The sequence below is a fragment of the Stenella coeruleoalba genome, assembly GCF_951394435.1.
Source record: "Stenella coeruleoalba genome assembly, chromosome: 7".
In the NCBI taxonomy this organism is placed as follows: Eukaryota; Metazoa; Chordata; class Mammalia; order Artiodactyla; family Delphinidae; genus Stenella; species Stenella coeruleoalba.
The window spans coordinates 8,251,376-8,274,955 of record NC_137153.1 but is presented as its reverse complement, the minus strand read 5'-3'; the positions used below and the strand labels follow the sequence as shown (position 1 = coordinate 8,274,955).

Sequence of the window (23,580 nt, the reverse complement as noted above, 5' to 3'; positions counted from 1 at the left end):
GATTATTCTTAAATTATATTTCAGTACACTGTACTATATTTTTTATGTTGTACATGTTACATTATATATAATACATATTGTAATATGTGTAGAGCATATATTAAGTGTAATGTAACACTTTAATATCATTGTGTAAATTATTGTTTTTAACACTCTGAGTCTGTTAAAGGGCACTTGGTTCAGGAAATTGCACATTAGTTACTTGAAGAGGAGTGAGGTCTCCGGTGACAATATAAATAAGTATTTCTTATATTTTCAAAATATTTTGGCAACAAATTACTGAATTTAACGTACCATATTTTAGCACTAGTCTCACACACATGCATACATATTTATAAAATATATTCTGCTATTCTTATTGTATAGACTAATTTTAAGAACATAATTATTGGTAAATAACAATATTTTGAAAAGAGGAATTAAGTCCACATGTCAGAGTTTGCTAACACCTTTTACAACAGAAATATGATATCATTTTCTTAAATATTTTCCAATCTTTCCTGATGTCAAATAAGAGCTCTTCCTTTTCTGTGGTCAAAAAATATGTAGGATTAAGATTAAACCAAATAAAAAGCACATATTTATATTTGATAATTCCTACATATATTGCACATACTAATGCAGGTTTATAAATCATAAGCTATTATAATAGGTAGAGCCAATAATAAATGTGTACATGTTCATTTTGGTTTTTCAGCCCCTTATTTCCCCAGACGATCCACCAGCATCTTCCCGTGATGTGTTCAGTACGTAAATATTATGACTAGATCCATGTGATGTTAACAGGCAGAGCCTCTGAAGAGTGCAGGCAGAATTCCACTAGTCATATTTCTTTATTAAAGAAATGTTACTGTTATATTACATCTTGTTATGTTGCAAACACATATTTCGTTCTTCAAGGCTAAAGCACAATTAGCAACTGTATTCGTTTTCCCCTTTTAGTGGTTGTTACCTTTTAGGTATTGGAATAATTTGAGAAGTGGCTCTGACGTGATGCTCAGTGACTCTTCAGGCTTTGTGTCGTTCCTCTTTGTTTTCAGCCTGCAGTGACCTGGAGCTCAGGGAGATGGCCAGCAGACTGCGGGACTGGTTCAAGGCCCTGCATGAGAGTGGAGGCCAGAAGAAGAAGACGAAAGCATCGCTGCGGCCGGAGAGAAGCAGTAAGGCTTCTAAATTTGATGTGTGTCGTTGTCTTTGATATGGGATTTTATGTCCAGTGAATCACTTAGGTGAAAGTTTACTGTTTACTTAGATGCTGAACAGAAGTCTGAACATTGTTTTTACTTCCAAGCTCAGCCATGACATGTATTTTGCAAGGAAATAAAGCGTTTGTGACAACTCCGATTGGAAAAGGAATTAGAGACAGCATTGAGCTTCCAGTTGAATTGAAAGAGTAGGAATATTTTCCAGTATTTTGGCTGAAGTGCTAAAGAGTAGAACAACACGGGGAGCAAAGGTAATAATTTTGAAGTGCTTAGATTTTTAAACAACACGATTAGCCCTCCTCCACCTTAGTCATTTCTGATTTGACCCAAGTATGTCAGTAGAAACAGGATGTTTACCACGCTGCAATTCAGATTCATCAAAGAAAGAAGGAAGGGCTTCCCTGGTGACGCAGTGGTTGAGAGTCCGCCTGCCGATGCAGGGGACACGGGTTTGTGCCCCGGTCCGGGAAGATCCCACATGCCGCGGAGCGGCTGGGCGCGTGAGCCATGGCCGCTGAGCCTGCGCATCCGGAGCCTGTGCTCCGCAACGGGAGAGGCCATGGTAGTGAGAGGCCCGCGTACCACAAAAAAAAAATAAATAAATAAAAAAGAAAGAAGGAAATAAGAGCCAACTGAATCTTACATGATTCTTTCGTCTATATAATCTATATAAAAGTGTGTTTTAATTTCTTAGAAATAGGAATGCAACCTGAAATAGTGCACTTGCTGTGAATAATTTTATGAACTCTTCACTTTATATTTTTTCATTTATAAAAAATATCTATAACATTTTTCATGCATGTAAAAGAAAGATATTGAAACCTGAGCTTAACTGGGGGGAGCTTTCCAAGACCGCCTCATTCGCTCTAAGATGCAAGGGGCGAAGGTGGGACAGTGACTAGGGGCAGCGTCCCGCTGACAATAGAAGGGCCCAGTGCCCGCTGCTGATCGCCATGAGGCCGTGAACTCCCACTCACAACCCTCAGCTACCCGTTTCTAACAGAATCACTTGATAAGAGGGCACGGCCGTCCCTAATCTATGTTTCCTAAAATGCCCCATTTGTTTTCTTGTCACCAAGGAATTTTCTGTAATCCCAGCGCTTGGTGTTTACAGATCGTATTTGTGTTCAAAAGAATGTAATCATTATTTTTCGTTCAGCTTTCATAGAAAAACATAATAATTGTGTGTGAATGTGTGGTGGACACATCTATATGCTTCTTAGGAAGTCCTCAAAGAAACCACAGTATTTCCCTACCTCGTAGGAGTGCTTCCAGGCTTGTCTCCAGAATTATCGTTTAAATTTTTGACAGAAGCTAATTTTTTGATGCCTTGAGAGTAAGTAAGATGCCTGATCTTACTTAATAGAAATAATAAAATATGTTTGCCCCTGTATTCATGTCTGGCGTAATGTAAAGTTTTGTTCCAGATCCTTCCGTATTGACTTTTTTGATTCATGTCCACACCTGTTCTCCCAATACACATACTTGGATATTTTTATTTCTCACTCTCACCTTTATCTGTTGAGCTTAGTTAAGACTAATAATCCCTCCTGTATTTGGAAATGGATAAAAGGAGATCTTGTAGGACACGCAGCACAATGCCTGGTTAATTGTACACATTCCTAAATATTATTTCCCTTTCTGGCTTTTTCTTACAAAAAATGAGACAGTCTTAATATTGTGGGCGAATTAACAGGAAGCCCTTTGGGAGTTGAATGTCTTTGCAGAATCAGTGAAACAGTAGGTAGAGGATTATTTATAGAGCCTGAAGGGTTCAGAGGCCAAAGGGAGTAAATCTCCAAAAGGAAGCTGTTAAAAGATGAGACAAGTCCCTAGATGGGGAGTGGCCAAGTCCCTCAGCTCCTGAGACCCGCCTACCCCTGGGTGAAGCCTCTCCTGACACCGGCCCTCCAGTACTGGGCTCCCCATCTCTTTTCTAGTCCTGTTTTTCCTCCATAGCATCTCTCACCATCTACTATAATATTCATCTACACATTTTTTGTTTATTTTCTCTCTCTCTGCACACTAGAGAACCATAAATGAGAGATCCCCATTGTATCATCAGAATGTAGAATAATTTGACACGTAGCATTCACTAACGTTAAAACCGAGTAGAATTAATGGATGAAAGAAGCCATCAAAATACTACATTGTGTGGATATACCATAATTTAATCAAGCACTTGTTCCCCTAGGAATGATTATTTTCTCCTTCTCAATCACTTCTGCGGTTAATTGGTAAGCTTTTATTTCTGTAAGGAAGATTCCAGGTAGTCGAAGTAATAGGTCAATATTACTTCGCATTTCAAATTATAAACAATAATAGATGTTACCAGACTGCTTTGCAAAAAGCTTAGGGCCTTTCTAATTTCTAACAGCAAAGCACGAAGAGTAAACTTTTGCCTTGATCCCTGGAAGTAAAACAATTACTACCATTCTTTTTAACTGTTCATTCTGGTGAGCATGCTGTTACATTTCATTGTTAATCTAATCTTGGTTTCCTTTTTTAGTAGTGAATTGTTCACAAAATATTGGCAAAGGTTGGCGGGGCTTTTGCACAGCAAAACAAAATAAAATGTCTTAGCTCAGGCTACTATAATTAAATACCCTAGACCAGGTGGATTGAACACTAGACATTTGTTTCTCAAATTCTGGAGACTGGGAAGTCCTAGATCAGGGGCTGGCAGATTGGGGTCTGGGTGAAGGCTCACTTCCAGGCTTGGAGACAGCTGTCTTCTCACAAGGCAGAGAGAGAGAGAGAGAGAGAGAGAGAGATCTGGAGTCTGTCTTATAGACCACTGATCGCATCATGAGGTTCTCCCTTCATGACCTAATCACCTCCCAAAGCCCACACCTCCAAATGCCATCACTTTGGGGGGTAGAGCTTCATATTCATGAATTTGGGGTGGGGGACACAATTCAGTCCATAGCACAAAACCAAACAAAAAAACGTCCTAAGTTATGTCAGCTTATATGTTTAATTCTGAGAAATCCATATTGATGGCTTACATTATAATTGTATTTAAATAGGTCCTTCTAGTACTTTTTGTGCTTTTTGCTGTATGTGTTTGCTGCTCTGTGTTTTAGATATATGGATTTATTTCTGTTTTATCCATTAATTATGCTTCTTATCCCTTTATTTTATTACACTGTACCCTACTTACCACTTTTTAGCATAGATTTCACGTTATCGGATAGTAATATTACCACTCCTACTTTCAAATTTATTACATTTGCCTGATATACTTGCTAACATTTTATTGTCAGTCTTTCTTTATTACTTAGACTTTAGTGTCTTTCTTGTAAACATACATAGTTGGCTTCTGAGTCTCTTTTTAATAATTAAGATAGGCACAGGAAAATATTCTGATCGGACACAGAATGTTTACTATTCAGGCAGATTGCCCAGAAGACAAAGAAAAACTTATTTTACAATCTCTCTTTTTTTTTTTTTTTTTTTTTTTTGCGGTACGCTGGCCTCTCACTGTTGTGGCCTCTCCCGTTGTGGAGCACAGGCTCCGGATGCACAGGCTCAGTGGCCATGGCTCACAGGCCCAGCCGCTCCGCGGCATGTGGGATCCTCCCGGACCGGGGCACGAACCCGTGTCCCCTGCATCGGCAGGCAGACTCTCAACCACTGCGCCACCAGGGAAGCCCTACGATCTCTTTTCAAGAGTAGACCAATAATCCAAGAAAATTTTGTCATTAGAGAAGAAAAGAAATCACATTTTAGTTTTGTACCAGTATAATATTTAATACTAATTTTAAAATATTATGTGAATAAATACACCCTTTAAATATTAGCCAGCAGTGACCATGACAAATAATTTTGGGGGGAACATTTCATCATTTTTTGTATCTGTGTAGATTTTATCTTATACAGGTTTTGAAAATTAGTGTTAGGATAAATTTTATCTTAGGGTAAATTTTATCTTAGGATAAAACTATATTTTTAACAAAATGAGCATTTTTAGACCAAGGTGGTTGCTCCTGGAGCCCCTGAACCTCTCGAGACCTGCCCCTGATGGGGCGGAGCCCTGAGCTTGAGTGACCGCAGGGCGGAGGGTCGGGACTGAGCAGAGAAGCCCAGGGTGAAGACAGTGGGGCCCAAGGGGTGTTCAGGACACCGTAAAAATGTCAAATAAGAACAAGCGCAGAGCGAAGCGGGCCGCGTGTCCTGCCCACCATCCACCACAAGGTGGGGTGTCACTGCAGGACCTTGCTTCGGACATGTGGGATCCCCATCCGATCCACCATCCATGTCTCGGGGGGAAAAAAGGGGGGGAACAAACCCAGACTAAGTAAAGAGAGACTTTATTTAAAGACTCTTGCGATGGGGAGAATACCTCAACCTCAAACTTGCAAGCGTCTCACATCAAACAGAAGGCGGCTTTTCCTTTCCAGGAAAGGGTGAGCAGGGCTAGAAGCACCTTTGTCGGGGAAGAGGGCAGTGGGCATTAAGAGGCAGCAAAACTGAGGACTTCGGAAATGCTTCTCTGCGCGGTTGACCCGCTCACCTACCAAGCAGGAATGTGAGACCCGGCAGACGTCTCTATGTTATGCAGAATTTCCGCCCTTTCACGGCTCTGGTCTGTGTTCTGATGTGTCGTCTGGGCCACTAGTTTGCTGCCCACCTACAATGCACGTGCGGGATGGCTTAGCCGGGAAATTACGGTTTTCGGTCTACAGAGCTGTTGTGTACTTTTAAATGTGTGCGCCCGGAGGTACCCGAGTGTGTGTTTAAATGTAAGTGGGCTGTCTCCTCACTCCCTCAGCTCCGCGTGTCATTGATTTTTCCCTCCGGCTGTTGGGTCCTTTCCATGCGCTGACCTTCCTTCGTCTGCTCACTGGGGCCCGTCTGTTGGGGGCCGACCCTTCGTTGGCAGCCTTCTCTCACGAGGTGGGAAGAGCCTCCCTTTGGCTTTTCCTCAAAGCATCAGGAAAGCCCCCGGTCTCTGAGCCTTGAAATAGGCCACTCCCCCCGCGGGTCCCTTAGCTGGGCTGGCCTCCATCGTGGAACCCAGCCTGCGGTGCCAGGGCTAGAGGGAGTGTGTCTTGACCTTACCCAGAGCCTACGGTTGTCTGCGGCCAGGGTCTCAGAGGCCGTCCCCTCCTGTCCATCCTCGGACCCCTAGTCTGTCCCTCCGTGGGGACGGGAAACCCCCATCCTGACCTGCACCCCAACTTTAGACTGCAACACTCGCTGTACAATGAGGGGACAGTAGAATGAAGTTCATCGCGGGGGGGGGCAAGTCACTGCATTTTGAGTGGTCAGAGTACCTGCCTTATGCTTCACCAGCCAACTTCCCGTTTAACCTAGAAAGAGTGACAGATCTGGAAAACAATTCAGAGAAAAATTCTTGTTTGCATTCAAACGTCGAAATATTATTGCCAGGGGTGAATATGTAAGGGAGGGCCAAGACGGGTATATTTTTCTGGTTGTGCGAATAAGTATGCTTAAGTGCCAGTATCTGTTGTTTAACACGTACCGTGTTACCCTTGAGATAGATACTTGTCTTTTCATGGATCTGTATCTCTAGTGATGTTTAAATCAAAGGTAATTTTCATTAAAATGGCCCCTGTTTACTGTCTGGAAATATACAGTTTACCTTCTATGTTGTTAGACTGTTTGTGAATAGAATATTTATTTTCTTACAAAATAACTCTGAAAACTTACATCTGTTTGATCTAACCTTATAGACTAATAGACAGTGAGAGTCAGAGAATGAGTTCAGGGATGGCGCTGGCTGCCCCTGAAGTGTGGGCACAGGAGCGTGGAGAATCGTGTCCCCGCGGGTCTGCTTTGTCAATGCTTTCTGTCCTTAAACAATGTGAAATTCACTACTCTGCTTTGCATGTGTAAAGTAATCGGCACATTCGTATAGTCTGAGTTCTTTATTATTATTTTATATGTATATAATTTAAATTATTAATTTTTCTGCACTGTTATGATGAGTAGAAATACAGATCAAGCCATGAAATCCCTTGTTTTCCTTTATCCGAGTCTTATAGCCCAGCTCACTGTATATTAATTGCAGAGCCACTCCTGGTCCTTAGCTGAATGCAGAGTGGGGAATACACTCTCCTCATTCCTACCCTTAAGCCAGATGGCTAAGAACTGTTAGTACAAAGGACTGTAGTGCCCTCACCATTGCCCTGATGTCTCTGGGCTCTGGGAGGTCTCACAGGATTTGTTGATCAATGTATCAGAAACACTTGCTTTGTATTTGCTGTTTGGAGGTCCTAGGACACGCTCCCCCCGGGGGTCTGTCCTCACTCACCTCCACCAGCTTGTTGCCCAAATATCCAGCCTCAGAGGGCTGCGCTCCCATCACATGTAAAACAGCAACACAAGCTTACTTTCCTTTATAGCATATGTCACTACGTGATATACAGATGTTTCCTAGTTTGTTTTCTGTCATTTCCAAGTAAAACGTAAGCTCTGTGAGGCCAGGAACTTTCTTCTGTGGGATCCCCAGCTCCCAGAAAGACAGCCCTGGCACACAGTAGGGACGCAGGAGCAAGTTGTTTAGTGAATAAGTTAAAATCTAATCACAAGTTTTCATCTAAAAACTGGTCTAGTTTCACAAGAGTGATAAAGTGGCTTGTAGCTGCCTTCCCATGTTTGCTGAACAGGCAGGTTCCAGGAGGGCAATTCTCTGACTGTAGCGGGATTGAAATAAACGGATCAAGACTTGATGAAGCTTAAATGAGAAGGTACCCTACTTCTTTTTATAAGGCAGTGAACGCAGAATGTGGACTGTGCTTTATAAGGAAGGGGAACTTGCCAGCCTCTTACACTGGCTACCAAATTAATGCTGCTATGCATTTTACATTAGTTAAACATCTTGTCACACTGCCCAAAATAAGGTATGGTGAAAATAGTGGGTTTCTTTTCCTACTGGTTATTGTAGTAGTTATTCTTAACTCTCAAACACAATAGGACACTAACCTGAGTTTTTAATTGACCAGATTTTATCACCGCCATTACATAAAGGATTTTATAACCCTTACCCAAGAAGAATTGATTGTTTATCTGAATATTGGATAGTGTAAATATTACATAGTTAAGTGGTTTCAGTTGACAAAAAAGATCGATAATGTTATAGCTTCTTAAGAAATTAACCAAGCTGGTAAAGTTTGCCATTATTTTTTAACAACTTAAGTCTACTTTATATTAAAAAAATCAGGCTTCTTCGGTATGTTTTATTTGGGTATAGTTTAGAGCTGTCACAAAGGAATAACCGTAGAAAAGCGCCTAAGATGGTAAAAAACTTAAAATGTATTTTATGAGAAGGTGAAGGAAATAGATCTGTTTGGCCTCTGATTCTGTTATCATCATACCATGAAAGTACTGTTTGAGCCTTTTTTCAGTATATATGTTGTGCCTATCTAAACTGTATGCTTGATATATTTTGTTTTCTTATCTAAATCTCCAAAAATTTAAGAACAGAAACACTATACCAAGGTTTGTTTGTTAATATGGTTGCAATTGTGTGTGTGTGTGTGTGTGTGTGTGTGTGTGTGTGTGTGTGTGTATGTATGTATGTATGCCTGTCCGTCTCTGAAAGAGATACTTATATTAATTTTCTTTTTGTCAGTTGGGAAGCATCTGGACTTCAGAATCATATGCAAAATCCTCAGATTAACAGTCTGACTAGGATTAATTAAGATAACGTCTGGGCTTCCCTGGTGGCGCAGTGGTTGAGAGGCCGCCTGCCGATTCAGGGGACACGGGTTCGTGCCCCGGTCTGGGAAGATCCCACATGCTGCGGAGCGGCTGGGCCTGTGAGCCATGGCCGCTGAGCCTGCGCATCTGGAGCCTGTGCTCCACAACGGGAGAGGCCACACAACGAGAGGCCCGCGTACCACAAAAAAAGAAAAAAAAAAAAAAAGATAACGTCTTACTTTTGCTTTCCTACCCACCAAATGCTTTGCTCAGTCAGACAAGGTGAGAGACTACTTAACACTCAGGTAAACAAACACATTCTAATTTCTTACCAAGATGACACACTTTATGTCTGCTGCCTTCACATTGAGAGGAAGGTTGAATTTGGAATCACGTGGCTTAAAAACAATGTCCCATTTTAATTTAATCAGGAGCATTCTAGGTATAGCGGGGAACTTCATTTTTGAAAACAAAGGTCTCTAAAGCTGGTGGATACATTTTCTTTTCTTATTTCAAGTAATAAAATGAAAATTCAGATCACTGCTTGTTTTGTTTGTTATCTGCATTTTCTTTTAGCAGGTAGATCCAATAACTCTCGCCATAATAAAATTTAATTATACACTTCAGTATTATTAAGGTATTGTCTTAATATTTAGATATAATTTTATAGAAATTATGTATTTCCTATTTAGCTAGATTGAAATTATGTATTTCATATTTAGCTAGATTGAAACGATAAATATAAAATAAGGTGCTAAGTGAATGATGTATTATAATAAAAATGTTTTGTTACATTATTATAACCTAGGAAATTATCCAGTTGAATTTACTAGCACTAAATTTTGGTGAGACTCTATAGTCTTTAGGAAGTGTAGTATTCCAAATAGAGGGAATCATTATTAGCTTTGAAAACTTGGGAATCATTAAAAAGTAGGCTGCTGGTTGCTTCTCACAGGGTAAGTGAACTATTGTCAAATTTATTACATTCCATTTTCAACTAAATAAATACCTTAATTTCAAAATATAATCATGTAGGGTGTTCAGAGCACATTTAACCAGTAATTTGAACTATTTGAACCTAGAAAAAAAGGGATAAAGTACCCTCCCCCCCCCAAAAAAAACCAAGAGATTTTTTAAATCTGTACAGAAAAAGAAAACAAAATATAAAGTTGCACATTCCATATATATGTCATATATATTCAGTCATTTATAAGTAAGCATTATTTTTGTCAGATTTTACTCTAATAATGGCAGTTGAGTAATACACAAAAACCTGGAATGTTTGCTTAGTAGATGTCTTGAAAGCAACAAAAAGCGATAGCAAAATCGAAGGGACAAAGTGTAATAAGGAAATAAAATAGCTCAAACACAGAACTGCCGTAGGTTATTTAATGTGGCAACAAGTGATTCTAGACACCACAGTGGTCCTTGGGCCACAGGCTAGCCAATTAAAAAGCGATTAATTTTATGATGATCCCTTTGAGACATTAATGAGTATTAAATTATTCTAATGTATCACAGCTGGGAAGGAAACATATATATAACATTGTTTTTTCCTATTTAATTTTTAATATCATATATTTTAATTACGTGTAACATGTTTTTTTGTGTGTGTGTGTGGTACGCGGGCCTCTCACTGTTGTGACCTTTCCCGTTGTGGAGCACAGGCTCCGGACGCGCAGGCTCAGCAGCCATGGCTCACGGGCCCAGCCGCTCCGCAGCATGTGGGATCTTCCCGGACCGGGGCACGAACCCGTGTCCCCTGCATTGGCAGGCGGACTCTCAACCACTGCGCCACCAGGGAAGCCCTTCACATGCTTATCTTTTTAATGCACATGAAGGAACATGAAGAGAATTATTGTCCTTTTACCAACTCCACCCGTTCCTACCCTCATGAGGTGAAAATTGTTACCAACCTGGTACACATGGTTTCCAATCCTACTTCATTCTCACACAAGCATATATATTCACATAAACATTTTTAATGTAAATGATCTCACACTATACACAGTATGTGGCAGCAAGCTGATTACTCTCCATCATTTTAACCTTTTAAATCGTTATCGTATTGCAAATACGTTCTCACAGCATCTTTTTTGATTTCAGAGCTCTTAGTTTGTGAGAGAGACTTCCCTAAGAAAATAGTGACATGGATATTCTTCTAATGTATATATTTTTGCACTTAAATCTCTAAACCATCCCCAGTTTATTGGCGTGTGATAGGATTCTGGCAATAGATCATATTTCCTTACTGAATTAAAATAACGTCCTTGCAATTATTTAAGCCACATTTATTCTCTATGCCTCTATTTTCTCTTTAACCTGTCTGTTTTTTGAGTTTCTCTGTGATTCATTTCTCCTGTAATTGTGTTACGTTCTGATGTCATACTTCACGTGGGTTTAGTTCTTTCAAATGTGTTAAAGTCCATTTTATGGCTTACAATATGTTCCAAATGCACTTGAAAGCAGCCTGTATTCTGTTATTATGCGTTGGAGTGTCCTATCAGTAGAAGTTATTTCAAGTTTGTTGAAAATTTTGTTCGGCTCTTCTATACTCTTTTCCGTCTACTTGTTCCACTGATTTTTTTTTTATAGAATAGTGTTGAAGTCTCCAGATATAACTGGGAAGTTTTCTGTTCTTCCATTCAGTTCTGTTCATTTTTTTGTCATGTGTTTTGTTTTTTCTTTTTTTGGCTGCGTTGGGTCTTAGCTGTGGCACGCGGGATCTTTCATTGCAGCACACGGGCTTCTCTCTAGTTGTGGCTTTAGGGTTTTTTCTCTCTGGTTGTGACGCACAGGCTCCAGAGCGCATGGGCTCTGTAGTTTGCAGCACACGGGCTCTCTCATTGAGGATGGGAGCTCCGTAGTTGTGGCGCACGGGCTTAGTTGCCCCGCAGCATGTGGGATCTTAGTTCATGGACCAGGGATCAAACCCGCGTCCCCTGCAGTGGAAGGCAGATTATTTACAACCGGACCACCAGGGAAATCCCCTTGTCATGTATTTTGAAGCTTCATTTCTGATAACAAGTGCATTTAGGGTTGTTTTGTGTTCTTACTGAACAATTTATTATTATATAATGCCCCTTTTTATCTTGGTAACATTCCTTATTCTGAAGTCAAATATATTATTAGTAGAATCAGTTTGGCTTTCTTTTCATTAGTGTTTGCATGATATTTTTTTCCCCATCTATTAATTTCAATCTACTATGCCATTTTTTTAATGGTTTCCTTTAAAATTATATATAGTTGAGCCTTGGTTTTTTATTCAGCCTGGCATTTTATTTTTGTATTTTAATTGATATGCTTAGATTATTTGCGTTTTATACAGTTACTGATATGGTTTAATTACAATCTCCTTTCTTGCTAGTTATTTTTTATTTTTTCCATCTCCTCTTTGCCCATTTTCTTTTCTTATAATGCCTTGTTTTGGACCAGTTAAGTATTTTTATGATTTCATTTGACTCTGCTCTTGACATTACTTTTACTTTACCTTCTTTTAAAAGATTTTTATTGGTTGCTCTAGGATTTATGAGATAGAAATACCTTTAGAGTAGACATTCAATTATCTTTTAAAACAATTTGAAATTAAAAACCTGAATTTCATATTTATCTTTATTTATGCAACATCCAGAAATCTTCAGTTTCTTTTTTGTAGCAATCCAAGTTTCTACCTAATATCACATTTATTCTGCCTAAAGAAATCTTTTTTTTTTTCAGCAGTTCTTATAGATCGCATCTGTTTTAAATACATTTTCTCCCATTTTTGTTTCTTGAAAGGTACTTCTCCTTCCTTTTGCAAAGGTAATTTCTCTGGGTAGTTTTGGGTCCAGAGCCCATTTTCTTTCAGCACGTTACAGATGAATTTTCCTTGTATTCTGGCTTCTGTGGTTGCAGCTGGGAAGTCAGCTGGTCATTCTCGTCTCTTTGTTCCTCTGTAGAAATGTGTATTGTGCCCCAAGCTGCTTTAAAGATTTTTCTCCCCATCACTGGTTTTTGACTCTGACGTGTCTAGGTTTTGTTTCTTTGTTTGTTTGGTTCTTATCCTGTTTGGTGTCCTCTAAGATTCTTACCTCTGTGGTCTGAGGTATCTCATTAATTTGGAGGATTCTTCATTAACTCTTGAAATACTTCTTCTACCCTATTTTCTTTCTCTTTTCCTTCTGCCATTTCAGTCACTGTCTGTTGGTCTGTTTGATAATGATCTACAGGCCTTGTATGCCCTGCACTCCTGCCCCGCCCCTCCCCCTACTTCTCCTGACATATCTTTTAGGTTTTTGTTCTTATAGTTTCTGCCTATAGTTTTAATGCAGATTTTACCTTTTATACTACAGCATCTAATCTATTAATCATATTCATTTTAAATTACTTCTCTGATAGTTGCTGCCTCTGTCATATCTGAGTTTGTTTCTATTGAGTGTTTCGTCTCATAGCGATGTTTTTAAATTTTTCCTTCCTTTTTTGTATGTCTGTTTCTTTTGTTAAAAGTGGACATGTTGAGTAGACGGTAAGACTGAGGTAAATAGTCTTTGTGCCCGGAAGTGAGGCTGCCTCCTGTTTTGCTTGGCCTTTGATAAGGTGATCAAGTCGGTCCAGTCATATACCTGAACTTGGTTGTGTTTTGGTTTATAATTGTCCCTTTCACTGCATCTTAAGCTTCAGATTCCTTTGTGCTGCCCTGTGCTTGTGGTCGGGCTAGTCACCATGATCTTTTTCTCCACATGCTTCTTTATGATTTTCCTTTGAAACCCAGCCTCAGGGAAGGTCCCCCTTCATGGTCTTTTCCCCACTGGCAGGCTACTGATACTCGGTATTCGACAGTTGCTACCCGGACCTAGGAGCGTCCCTTTCTGTTCTGGTTGAGCTGTAGCTGTAGGTAGGACCATGTACCTGGGTCTCGAGGTGGGACCTTCTCAGAGACCCGATCCTCTGCTGGTGGCAGGGTTCTCCCATGATCTGTACCCTGAATATTGTCCTGCTGTCACTCAGAGAGAGCTGGGTTTTCTTTCCCACTCCTGTGGTGAAGTATCCTCAGCTGTGTCCACAGGGTGACAGAGGCTCCCACCCTCCCCCAGGAACTTCAGGCTTGCTCTGTGAGGGGTACAGGAAAGGGGGCACAGGTGGACCCTCATACTTTCTCACAGCAGCTTCTGCTTCTCAGGTGGCTTTCCTGGGTCTCTTGTCCCACCCCGTGTCTTTCTTGAAAGCACTTGCTGAGGTCTGTGGAATAAAATCTGTTGGTGCTTATGGACCTTCTTCCTTTTGCGGCTTCCAGGGGTTGTCTGCTGTCAGAGAGTAGACATACACTAAGCCTTCCGCAATTCATGGAAGATCTTGGCTGCGTTCTCCTCCATAGCTTATATAACGTTCTGTGGCTTTCTCAGGTGGTCAAATGCTCGCACTGTCTCCTTCTGGAGCCATAAGACTGTCATGGGTCCTGAGTTATTACACTGCCCAGAGACACAGAGTCCCTGATGAGCTCAAAAAATTGTGGTTTTATAGATGTTTCATATTTTTCTTATTGTTAGGGTGAGAAAAATACTCTTTCCCACTTCCTCCCTCAGTGGAAGCAGGGAATTCTTGCCTGAAGAATATTTTCAATGGATATAGATTTTTGAAAGCATTAAAAACATGTTTTCTTTCTTCATTTAAAGATATCATTCAACGCTTCCAGGACTCTATAATTTCTGATGAGATACCAGGATTTAACTGAATCGTTTAATTGTGACGTGTCGTTTATCTTTAGTTCTTAACAGTTCGACTAGAAATGACCTCCTTTGTGTTTTTGCTTGAAGACTGTTACATCTCTTTAATCTGTAAATTTAGGTATTTATCAAAACTTCTACCACCTTTCCTCCGACTACTTCTCCTGCCCCTTTCTCTCTCTCTTCTCTTCTGGGCTTGAATTACATGTGTTATGCTCCCTGATACAGTGTAACAGTCTCAGAGGCTCTGCTCATTTCTATCCTGGCTTTTCTTCCAGTAGATCCTTGCAGCTGATCTATACACAAGTATCTTTCTTTCCTCTGTGAACTCACTTCTGCTCTTGGCTTCATCTGTGATTTTTTTATAAGGTTGTGTAGTTTATCTGTTATTTTATTCTTGAATTTCTATTTTGTTCTTTCTTATAATTTCTACTTCTCTTCTGATCATTCCTGTCATTGCAATTATTACAAGCATATTTTTTTCTTCATTAAAGAGAGCTATTTTATTTGCTTTAAAATTTTGTCCGCTAACTCAACAACTGGTTCATCTCAGGTTTATTCTCAGTTGATCATCTCTTCTTTGAAGAACATGTCCCATTTCCCTGGTGCTTTATAGATCTCCTAATTCTGGATGGTGCCCCCAATGTTATGGATATTAAATTGTGGGAGGCTTTATTGTGTTAGTTTAGTCCACTGAGTGTTTTTTGTTTTAGCAGATGATTCATGTTGTTGAGCTCTAAATGAAAACTATATTTCTTGGGCACCAGCTCTAACCTCAGTTCAGATTTGCAGCCTCTAGTGGAGGTGAGTTGAGTCCACGGTGTGCATGTGTGTGTGTGTATGTGTGTGTGTGTGTCTGATGGGTCATCAGAATCTAGGGCAGACAATGTTGGGCTCTCTGGCTCTTTTCCTTCCCGAATTTCTCCCTAGATCTTCAGCAGTTTTAAACAGCCTTTTGATTCTTGCAAGCTGGAATGTCTGCATTCTTTTGCCAACATTGTCCCTCATGTGATTTGCCATGCCAGATCTGTCCCCAGGCTCAAAAACAGTGAGACCTGAGAATTCACTCCCTAGAACTTCCCTCCTCAGAGTGTGGGTTACGCACCAGAGTGTGCCTGCTTCTTATCCACTCTTTGGTTCCTTCCTGTCATTTTTTTAAATTATGTGCAGAGTTTAACAATTTACGAGTAGGAGAATCAGTCCAGTGTATGTTACTCAGACATTACTGGAAACAGAATCTAAAATAACTGTTTAAATGACAGGTTGAGGAGAGGATTTTTGTCTTACCTTATTTTTGTCTTTGAATCTACCAGACCTGTGTATTGAACCCAATGTGGGCTAAAATGATACTTTATTTTCCATTACATATTCCTGTTTACCCCTCTTCCTTCCTGAATTTAACAGTCTTCTTTTTTGGGTTTTTTTTTTTTTTTGGTATTACAGTACTTTTTAAAATTTTAAACCTTCATTGAGTCAGGGCAGTCCATCAGTCAATTTTACTATGTTTCAAAATTTACATTTAATGAGTTTTTGCTTTCCTTTGGATGGTTTTACATTGATTTTTTGTGAATCTCAGCTATGCTGATATATTTGCTGCCTAAACAGATGCAGTTGTTAATATAGGCTTGCATTTCCCTAAGATGAGGGACTGAACTGCTGCTACGTGTCTGCATTCTAGATGTGAATAACTCCATCCTCTACAGTGGCATAAACAACTCAGGAATGTTGAGAGATGATTTTCGATTATAAAGACTTTGTGTTTGATAACTTCTGCCTTTCAGAAAATTCTGACACATCTTTGAAGAGAAGAGACATTGCTAGGCATTTATTAAAAGTGATTTTAGATGTCTCATGGGAATTTCAGTGCGCTAAAGGATTATAAGGATTGGTGAATGTGGAGGATAAGGGGACGGGTTGGATATTATTTTCTCCGCTTTATAATGAAGAAGGTTGAGAGTTAAAACATGAAGTCACACAATAAGTAAGTGGTAGAGCTGGGATTTGAATATAGATTTTGTGGGCTCTGAACTTATGAACTTCTGCTCTTTGCGTCTTTGTGTAACCTCCCAGTGGGTCTCTCAGTACTCAAGGAATATTAAACTAGTTCAAATACATAATTCATGTCGATTGTGATAGCTGCGTCTAACACACTCGTACAGATAAAGACATATAAACACACTTGCACAGAGGATAGCTTCGTATTTCATCTTGGCTAAAGATTTTAGAAATGTTTCCAAAAATTACTAATCGTTATTTTGCCTTTATTATCATGTTTCTGAATGTTTTTGTTTCTTTTCTTATAAATACAAATAACTTTTATAGAGTGGGATTAATACATGTATTTAAAGCTTTCTTGAGTTGAGTTATAGTGATAATCTATACCAACTCACAAGAGAAAGATTTTTGTCCATTAAATTATCTCTTTGTCAAATTTACTCACATTAGTCTTGGCGCTAACTGTTGCAAATTTCAAAAACCTACCCAGGTTTTTGGTATCTTGAGATTTAATGATTAAAACCATGTCCTTAATATTAGGAAAAAGTATTTTGGTGGGCATCCCTAATACTTTATATCTCTACCTATAAAGATTATTTTAAGGAGATGATTTTCATACAGTAAACCATTTATTTCCATGATAATTTGTATATCCTTAATTGAAGATTTCTGTATGCTAAATATTTCATAAGTCATGGGATATATAAAATGCAGAGGGTGCTGCACAGTGATTTCTCTTTCCTTTTACGAGTGAAGGATACTCCCCTATCCTTACTGTGCCTGACCAGGTCTGGGATATCAGTCTTTCTGCCCAAGTGAGTCCCTGAGTGAGTCTTGTCTAAGTGTTTCCTTCCCCACACCCCTGTCCTGGGCTGATAATGAACGACTTGTACTGCTTTGGATGTCTTTCCCTAAATGTATTCACTACCTCAAAACAAACTTATGGGGCTTCCCTGGTGGCGCAGTGGTTGAGAGTCCGCCTGCGGATGCAGGGGACACGGGTTCGTGCCCTGGTCAGGGAAGATCCCACATGCCGCGGAGCGGCTGGGCCCATGAGCCATGGCCGCTGAGCCTGCGCGTCCGGAGCCTGTGCTCCACAATGGGAGAGGCTACAACAGTGAGAGGCCCGCATACAGCAAAAAAACAAAAAAAAAAAACTTATGTTTTACTGTCCAAAGTTTTTAATGTTATCTAAGAAGATGATAGATTTGTGCTTCCCTTCACTTCAAATTGAGAGACAGATTTCAACAAAACCGCTCAGTTTTCTATGTGTTCCCAAACAATTGGATTCTCGTCTGAATTTCACTGGGATAATCTGAGAGTCAGAGACAGTCGTGAGCTGCTTACTTGTTTGATGTCAAAGCAAAGGAAAGTTGCTGCTGCTTTGGAGTTGTGTGTTTGGTCAAGACACACAAGGATATTTACTGAAGACAATATTTGAGCCATGTGAGTGAGAACCAACGTAATTCTGCCCAAGAGGGAGTAGTGAGTAAGTCCCAACAGAGAATGGACCACCCGGTGCGCAGGGGCTGAGGTGACGGCAGAGGAGTGTCACACATCCAGGAAATGCAGTTGTTCACACCAGGGAGCCCTGGAAGGTCCATGAAAGGATCTACAAGGAGAAAGACAGGTGAAGCTTTCAAAGCCTGATGAACCCCCCCCCAGCACAAAGCCGTCCTCAGCCAGACATCACTGTGGTGAGAAACTCCCCACCCGCCCTTAAGTATCCTTCACCTACTCCCAAACTGGAGGTGGTCATAAAAAAAAGAGAAGGTAAGAGGAGGGTCATAAAAAAAAAAGAGAAGGTAAGAGCAGAGTCATAAGAAAAAAAGGGAATGAAGAAGGATTGGGGCACATGATGCTCCACTGACATGACTGCCTCTGCCACATCCCCAGGTAGTGACTGGGAGGGTCATGTTCGGGGCTGTGTGGGTGACGTGAAGTCAGGCGTTCTGAAATGCCAGTTCACCTACACTTGTTACCTGAAGCCGAGCTGAAGGAATTAGGGGACCACCTGTGTTTTCACCCAGAGATAGAAGGAAACTTCCACCAAAGAATACATGTGTAGAGAGCATCAGAGAAAAAATAAAAGTGGATTCAGACTATATCCTATAAACCACACTTGTCTGAGATATGTGTATATCTGATTATATAATCAGTGTACTGTTATCATACAATGTCTTATATGATAAGACCTGTGCTTATACTTAACGTAGTGTGAACCTCAGAAAAGGTAGGGGGGCTGAAGACATAGGCTGTGGGCTCTGAGGGACGTTGGTTAAGACCATGTAAGTGAATGATCCCCACACGAGCTGGTGTGAATAAATAGAAAAAAATCAGTTGAGAAATGAGTTCTTAGAATACCAATATTTATTTTTTTTTACAGCCTTTTGTTTAACACTCTTTTCCATTATGGTTTATCACAGGATACTGAATATAGTTCCCCGTGCTACATAATAGGACCTTGTTGTTTATCCATCCTACATATACTAGTTTGCATCTGCTAATCCCAGACTCCCAATCCATCCCTCCCCTACCCACTCCTTCCCCCTTGGCAGCCACAAGTCTGTTCTCTGGCTGAGTCTGTTTCTGTTTCGTAGATACGTTCATTTGTGTCATATTTTAGATAGACTACCAATACTTAAGGAACAGATAAAGGAAGGACACTGACAAAAATGGATTAATAAATAAAAGGAGAGAATGTTGTAAAACATCTCAAGAGTTAAGCATTATCTTCTCCCACAGGGTTCGCTGTCATTTATTTTTAACACGATGCCCAGCTTCACACCCTAGCTATGCTTGATTGCTCAGCTACACCTAAGTTACAAAATAACAAGTAACAAGTAAAATATAGTATTACTTTTTTCAGACAAACTTTGATAGAGTCTCACACCGTGTTAAATTTTAGTTTAACTATTGAAAGCATTTTAAGATAATGACAAATTTTACAACATAAATAAATGACAATGGCTTTACTTACATGTTCTCTTTTAAATATCCCAGGTATAAGTGAAATAAGTCAGACAGAGAAAGACAAATACCCTATAATCTCATGTGTATGAGGAATCTAAAAAAAAGAGAACTCATGGCTACAGAGAGCAGATTGGTAGTTCCCAGAGGTGGGCATGGGTGACCTGAGTGAAGGGGTCAAAAGGTACAAACTTCCACTTAGAAGATAAGCGGTTCTGGGGATAAATAAGTCCTGGGATGTAATGTGCAGCATGGCGACTACAGTTAACAATGCTGTGTTGCGTATTTGAAAGTTACTAAGAGAATATGCCGCACACTTTGGACTAAATAATACAATGTTATGTCAACGGTATCTCAGGAACACTGGAGAGAAGAAGAAAGTAAATGACCTAACCTCCTTCTAAATGCAGTTCCCATCCTTGTCTGCATAGAAACATGGTAATTTTATCCTTTTTAATTTAATTGTTTGCATATAATATTCTTTTTATGATGATGAAAGCCACACACTTATTACTTTTAACATCCTAAAAATGTAAGTATCCCAAATACGATATTTATTGTAAGATTGAGCCCTAGGTTACTTCTGTTTTAAAAAACTATCATAAAAGTTCATGAAAGTTATCATTCTCAAGGGAGGAAAACCTTGCAAAGACCTAAGGGGAACTCTCAGGAAGTTACAGCCGTCGGAGACCTTCAGGCCACGCCATGCAGAACCACAGCCTGTGACCTGAAGCCACTCTGAGTAAACCATACATAGCTAGCTGTGTGTTATTTCTGAATTTGTTATAAGGTGCAAATTACCTTAGACTCTAAAACACCATTTTTGAAGGTTGCATTGTGTCAGTTTTCTAACTAATACATATTTCAGTTTTATAAATTTAAATTATCCCTTAGTTATCTTTTCTCTCATCTCATATTGACAGACTAGCAGATTTGATCCTTTTTGTGACAATGGGAAAGCCTTTCACACACAGATCCCCTGTGTTTATGATAACACTGTGAGTTGTGAGCTCCTGGAAATTGGGCATCGAGCCTTTTATGAGAAGAATGTCCCAGCTGGAACACTGGGGCCACATTATAACCCAGACGTACAGCACAGACCCAGTCAGAGCAGTGGAGAAAAATAGGGAGCGAACCATTTTTAGAAATACTAGAAGCAGACAGCATCACGTGCTTTTAAAATACAGTTTATGTACTTTCTGTTTATTTAGTCTCCACTGTATCACTTGTAGCATTGGGTCCCTGTGTTCTAACATCCGTAGGAAAATGCAAAGGTTGATAACGGGTTAAATCTATTTATGAGTAATTTTTTTATATGAAGTATTACCTTCTCACTAGTTTTAAAGTTAATTACATATAAACTAAAAGGGCATCATTCATAATAATCCATAAATGTACTAATTTTGCGTCACTGTCTTTAAGATCCTGGGGTTCCTTGCACTGATTTTGACTGGTTATCCTTGACTGCAGTTCTGAGGGCCAGGAAAGAAAGTAGAGGTGCTGGGACAGGGTGGGGAGGGGATCCCATTTGCGCCTGGTTTTCCCTTTGAGATGCGCAGCTACAGGAACAAAGCCCGCAGTGACCCTGGTGGTGTCGGGATTAGAAGTGGTACAAGCAGCCCGCCCTGGGGAAGGGACCACGTCTGTGTACCTCGTCCTGGGCTCTGTTATCAGGAGAGAGCCTGGGGGAACCAGGCAGTGGTCCAGAGCTTGGTGTCTGCTTCCCTCTGAGGAGCTGCCGTGGCCGGCAGGCCATGTGATCACTGGGCCCAGGCTGCAGTGTGTCCCGCGATGGGGCAACACAAGGCCCTACAGCACGTGCAGAGCACAAGGGAACATGTAGTCCCTGTTCCTAGCTGGGAGGTTCACTTTCTCCCCAAGTGGGGTAAGGGTGGCCTGAGTTTCACTTGTGTCCAACAGAGCAGTCCATGGAAGAGAGTCCCAAAGTCATCATTTACCTCAAGTAAAAGTCAGTCCTAAGTGGACAGCCTAAGACTATAAAACTTATAGGAGAAAACATAAGCACAAACACATGTCACCTTTGGTCAGCAGAGGTTTCTTAGACACGATGCATAAAAGGAAAAAGTGATGCCAAAGTTCATCAGCGTTTAAAATGTTTGATTTTTGAAAGCAACTGATTAAGCAGTGAAAAGACAAGCCACAAAGTGGGACAAAATATTGGCAAGTACATATCTGATAAAGGACTTGCATCTAGAAAATATAAATAGCACTCATTTCTCAATAGTGGTAAAACAAACAACCCAACTAAAAGTGGGCAGAACATCTGTACACATCTCCAAAGAAGGGATATGATGTAATTAACACATGAAAAGAATCTGGACGTCCATCAACATTAGGGAGATGCTAAACTTTTGTTCACAGTGAGATGCGTCTTACATCCTTATGAGAATGGCTCCAAATGAATAGCAGTGCTAGGTGGGGCCTGGGTGACTGTGTCTCTCGTCCGCTGGTGGTGGGAATGCAAAGTTGTGCAGCCGCTTTGAAGAACGGTTGGGCAGTGTTTTCTAAAAGGAACATAAACATACCATATGACCCAGAAATCCCATCTCAAGATATTTATCCTTGAGAAATTACAACATACACTCACATAAAAACATATATGTGAATGTTGATAGCAACTTTATTTATAATTACAAAACTGGCCACAACCCAAATGTCCTTGCCTGGTGAGTAGATGAAGAAATGGTTGTTCGTCCCTATGGTGAAATAAGACGTGCTTTGCTGGTGGGACTATATCTGTCCTGGAGTGAAGGTCTGCTCTGCACCCACATAACAAAGCCTTAAAGCTGCCTTCAGAGTCAGACTGACGTGCAGGTTTTTAACTTCATGCCAGAAGTAAGTATAACACGTAGCGGTATTCCACAAAACCCAGCCACCGATAACTTAAAATTCACAAGGTGTAGCATCCAATTGAGATCTGCCAGGTATGCCATGAAGCATAAAAATATGGTCCACAGCTTGGAGAAACTGCAGTCCAGAAAATACACCCAGAGATAACAGTGATGGTGGGATGAGTGTACAAGGACCTGCAACAACTATTGTAAATATTATTAATATGCACAGTTATATAAAGGTAAACAGGGACAGCAGTTGCAAGAGGGGATATATGAAGAAAACACCCACATAGTATGTCTAGGGAAGCTGGCAAGAAATGAATAGAAGAATGTGCTGGGTGAGTTAAAAGCACGTTGGACACTGCAGAAGAAAAAGTCCATGTACCTGAAGAGATATGATAGAAACTACCCAAAATAAAGCACCTAGGAAGAAAGAAACAAACAGAATCCTGTGTCTTAGTGAACTCTGGGGCCATGTCAGATGCATTACCTAGAAATAACAGTGCTGGAGGTGGGAGGCTTAGAAAGTTATATGAAGAAATAATGGCTGAAATTTTCTGAACTTGATGAATATTATAAACCCACAGATACGAGTACAACAGATATCAAGAAACAGAAACAAAGAGAAACGAACCAAAGCATACCCTAATCAAAATGCCGAAAGTCAGCATTAAGAAGAGCCTCTTAAAAGCAGCTGGAAGGAAAATAAAGGGGGCAGGAACAGAGATCAGGACATCGGCAAGCTTTTCACCAGAGAACTTGAGGCCAGAACACAGTGGAACATTTCTAATGTGCTAAAGGAAAAGAAAAAAACTACCATCCCTGGCAAAGAAAGCTAAAATCAAGACTTTTTTTTTGCGGTACGCGGGCCTCTCACTATTGTGGCCTCTCCCGTTGAGGAGCACAGGCTCCAGACGCGCAGGCTCAGCGGCCATGGCTCACGGGCCCAGCCGCTCCGCGGCATGCGGGATCTTCCCGGACCAGGGCACGAACCCATGTACCCTGCATCGGCAGGCGAACTCTCAACCACTGCGCCACCAGGGAAGCCCTAAAATCAAGACATTTTAAACAATCCAAAGTTGAGAGATTTCAAGAAATGTTACAGGAATTTCTAGAAGGTAGTGATGCCACGCGGAAGTTTCTATCTACGCAGAGGACTGTCGGGGTGACATGTGACATGGTGAG

The 23,580-nt window shown here is 40.5% G+C and overlaps 1 protein-coding gene across 4 annotated transcripts in view; it reads left to right on the top strand.

Annotated features, from left to right (window-relative positions):
* Positions 1–23,580, top strand: part of SPOCK3 (SPARC (osteonectin), cwcv and kazal like domains proteoglycan 3) — a 428,476-nt gene that overhangs the window by 381,845 nt on the left and 23,051 nt on the right. For all 4 annotated transcript variants that reach the window (XM_079925607.1, XM_079925606.1, XM_079925605.1 and 1 more), the window contains one exon: positions 1,041–1,160. In XM_079925607.1, coding sequence (XP_079781733.1) covers positions 1,041–1,160 — 120 coding nt within the window. The remainder of the gene's footprint in view (positions 1–1,040; positions 1,161–23,580) is intronic.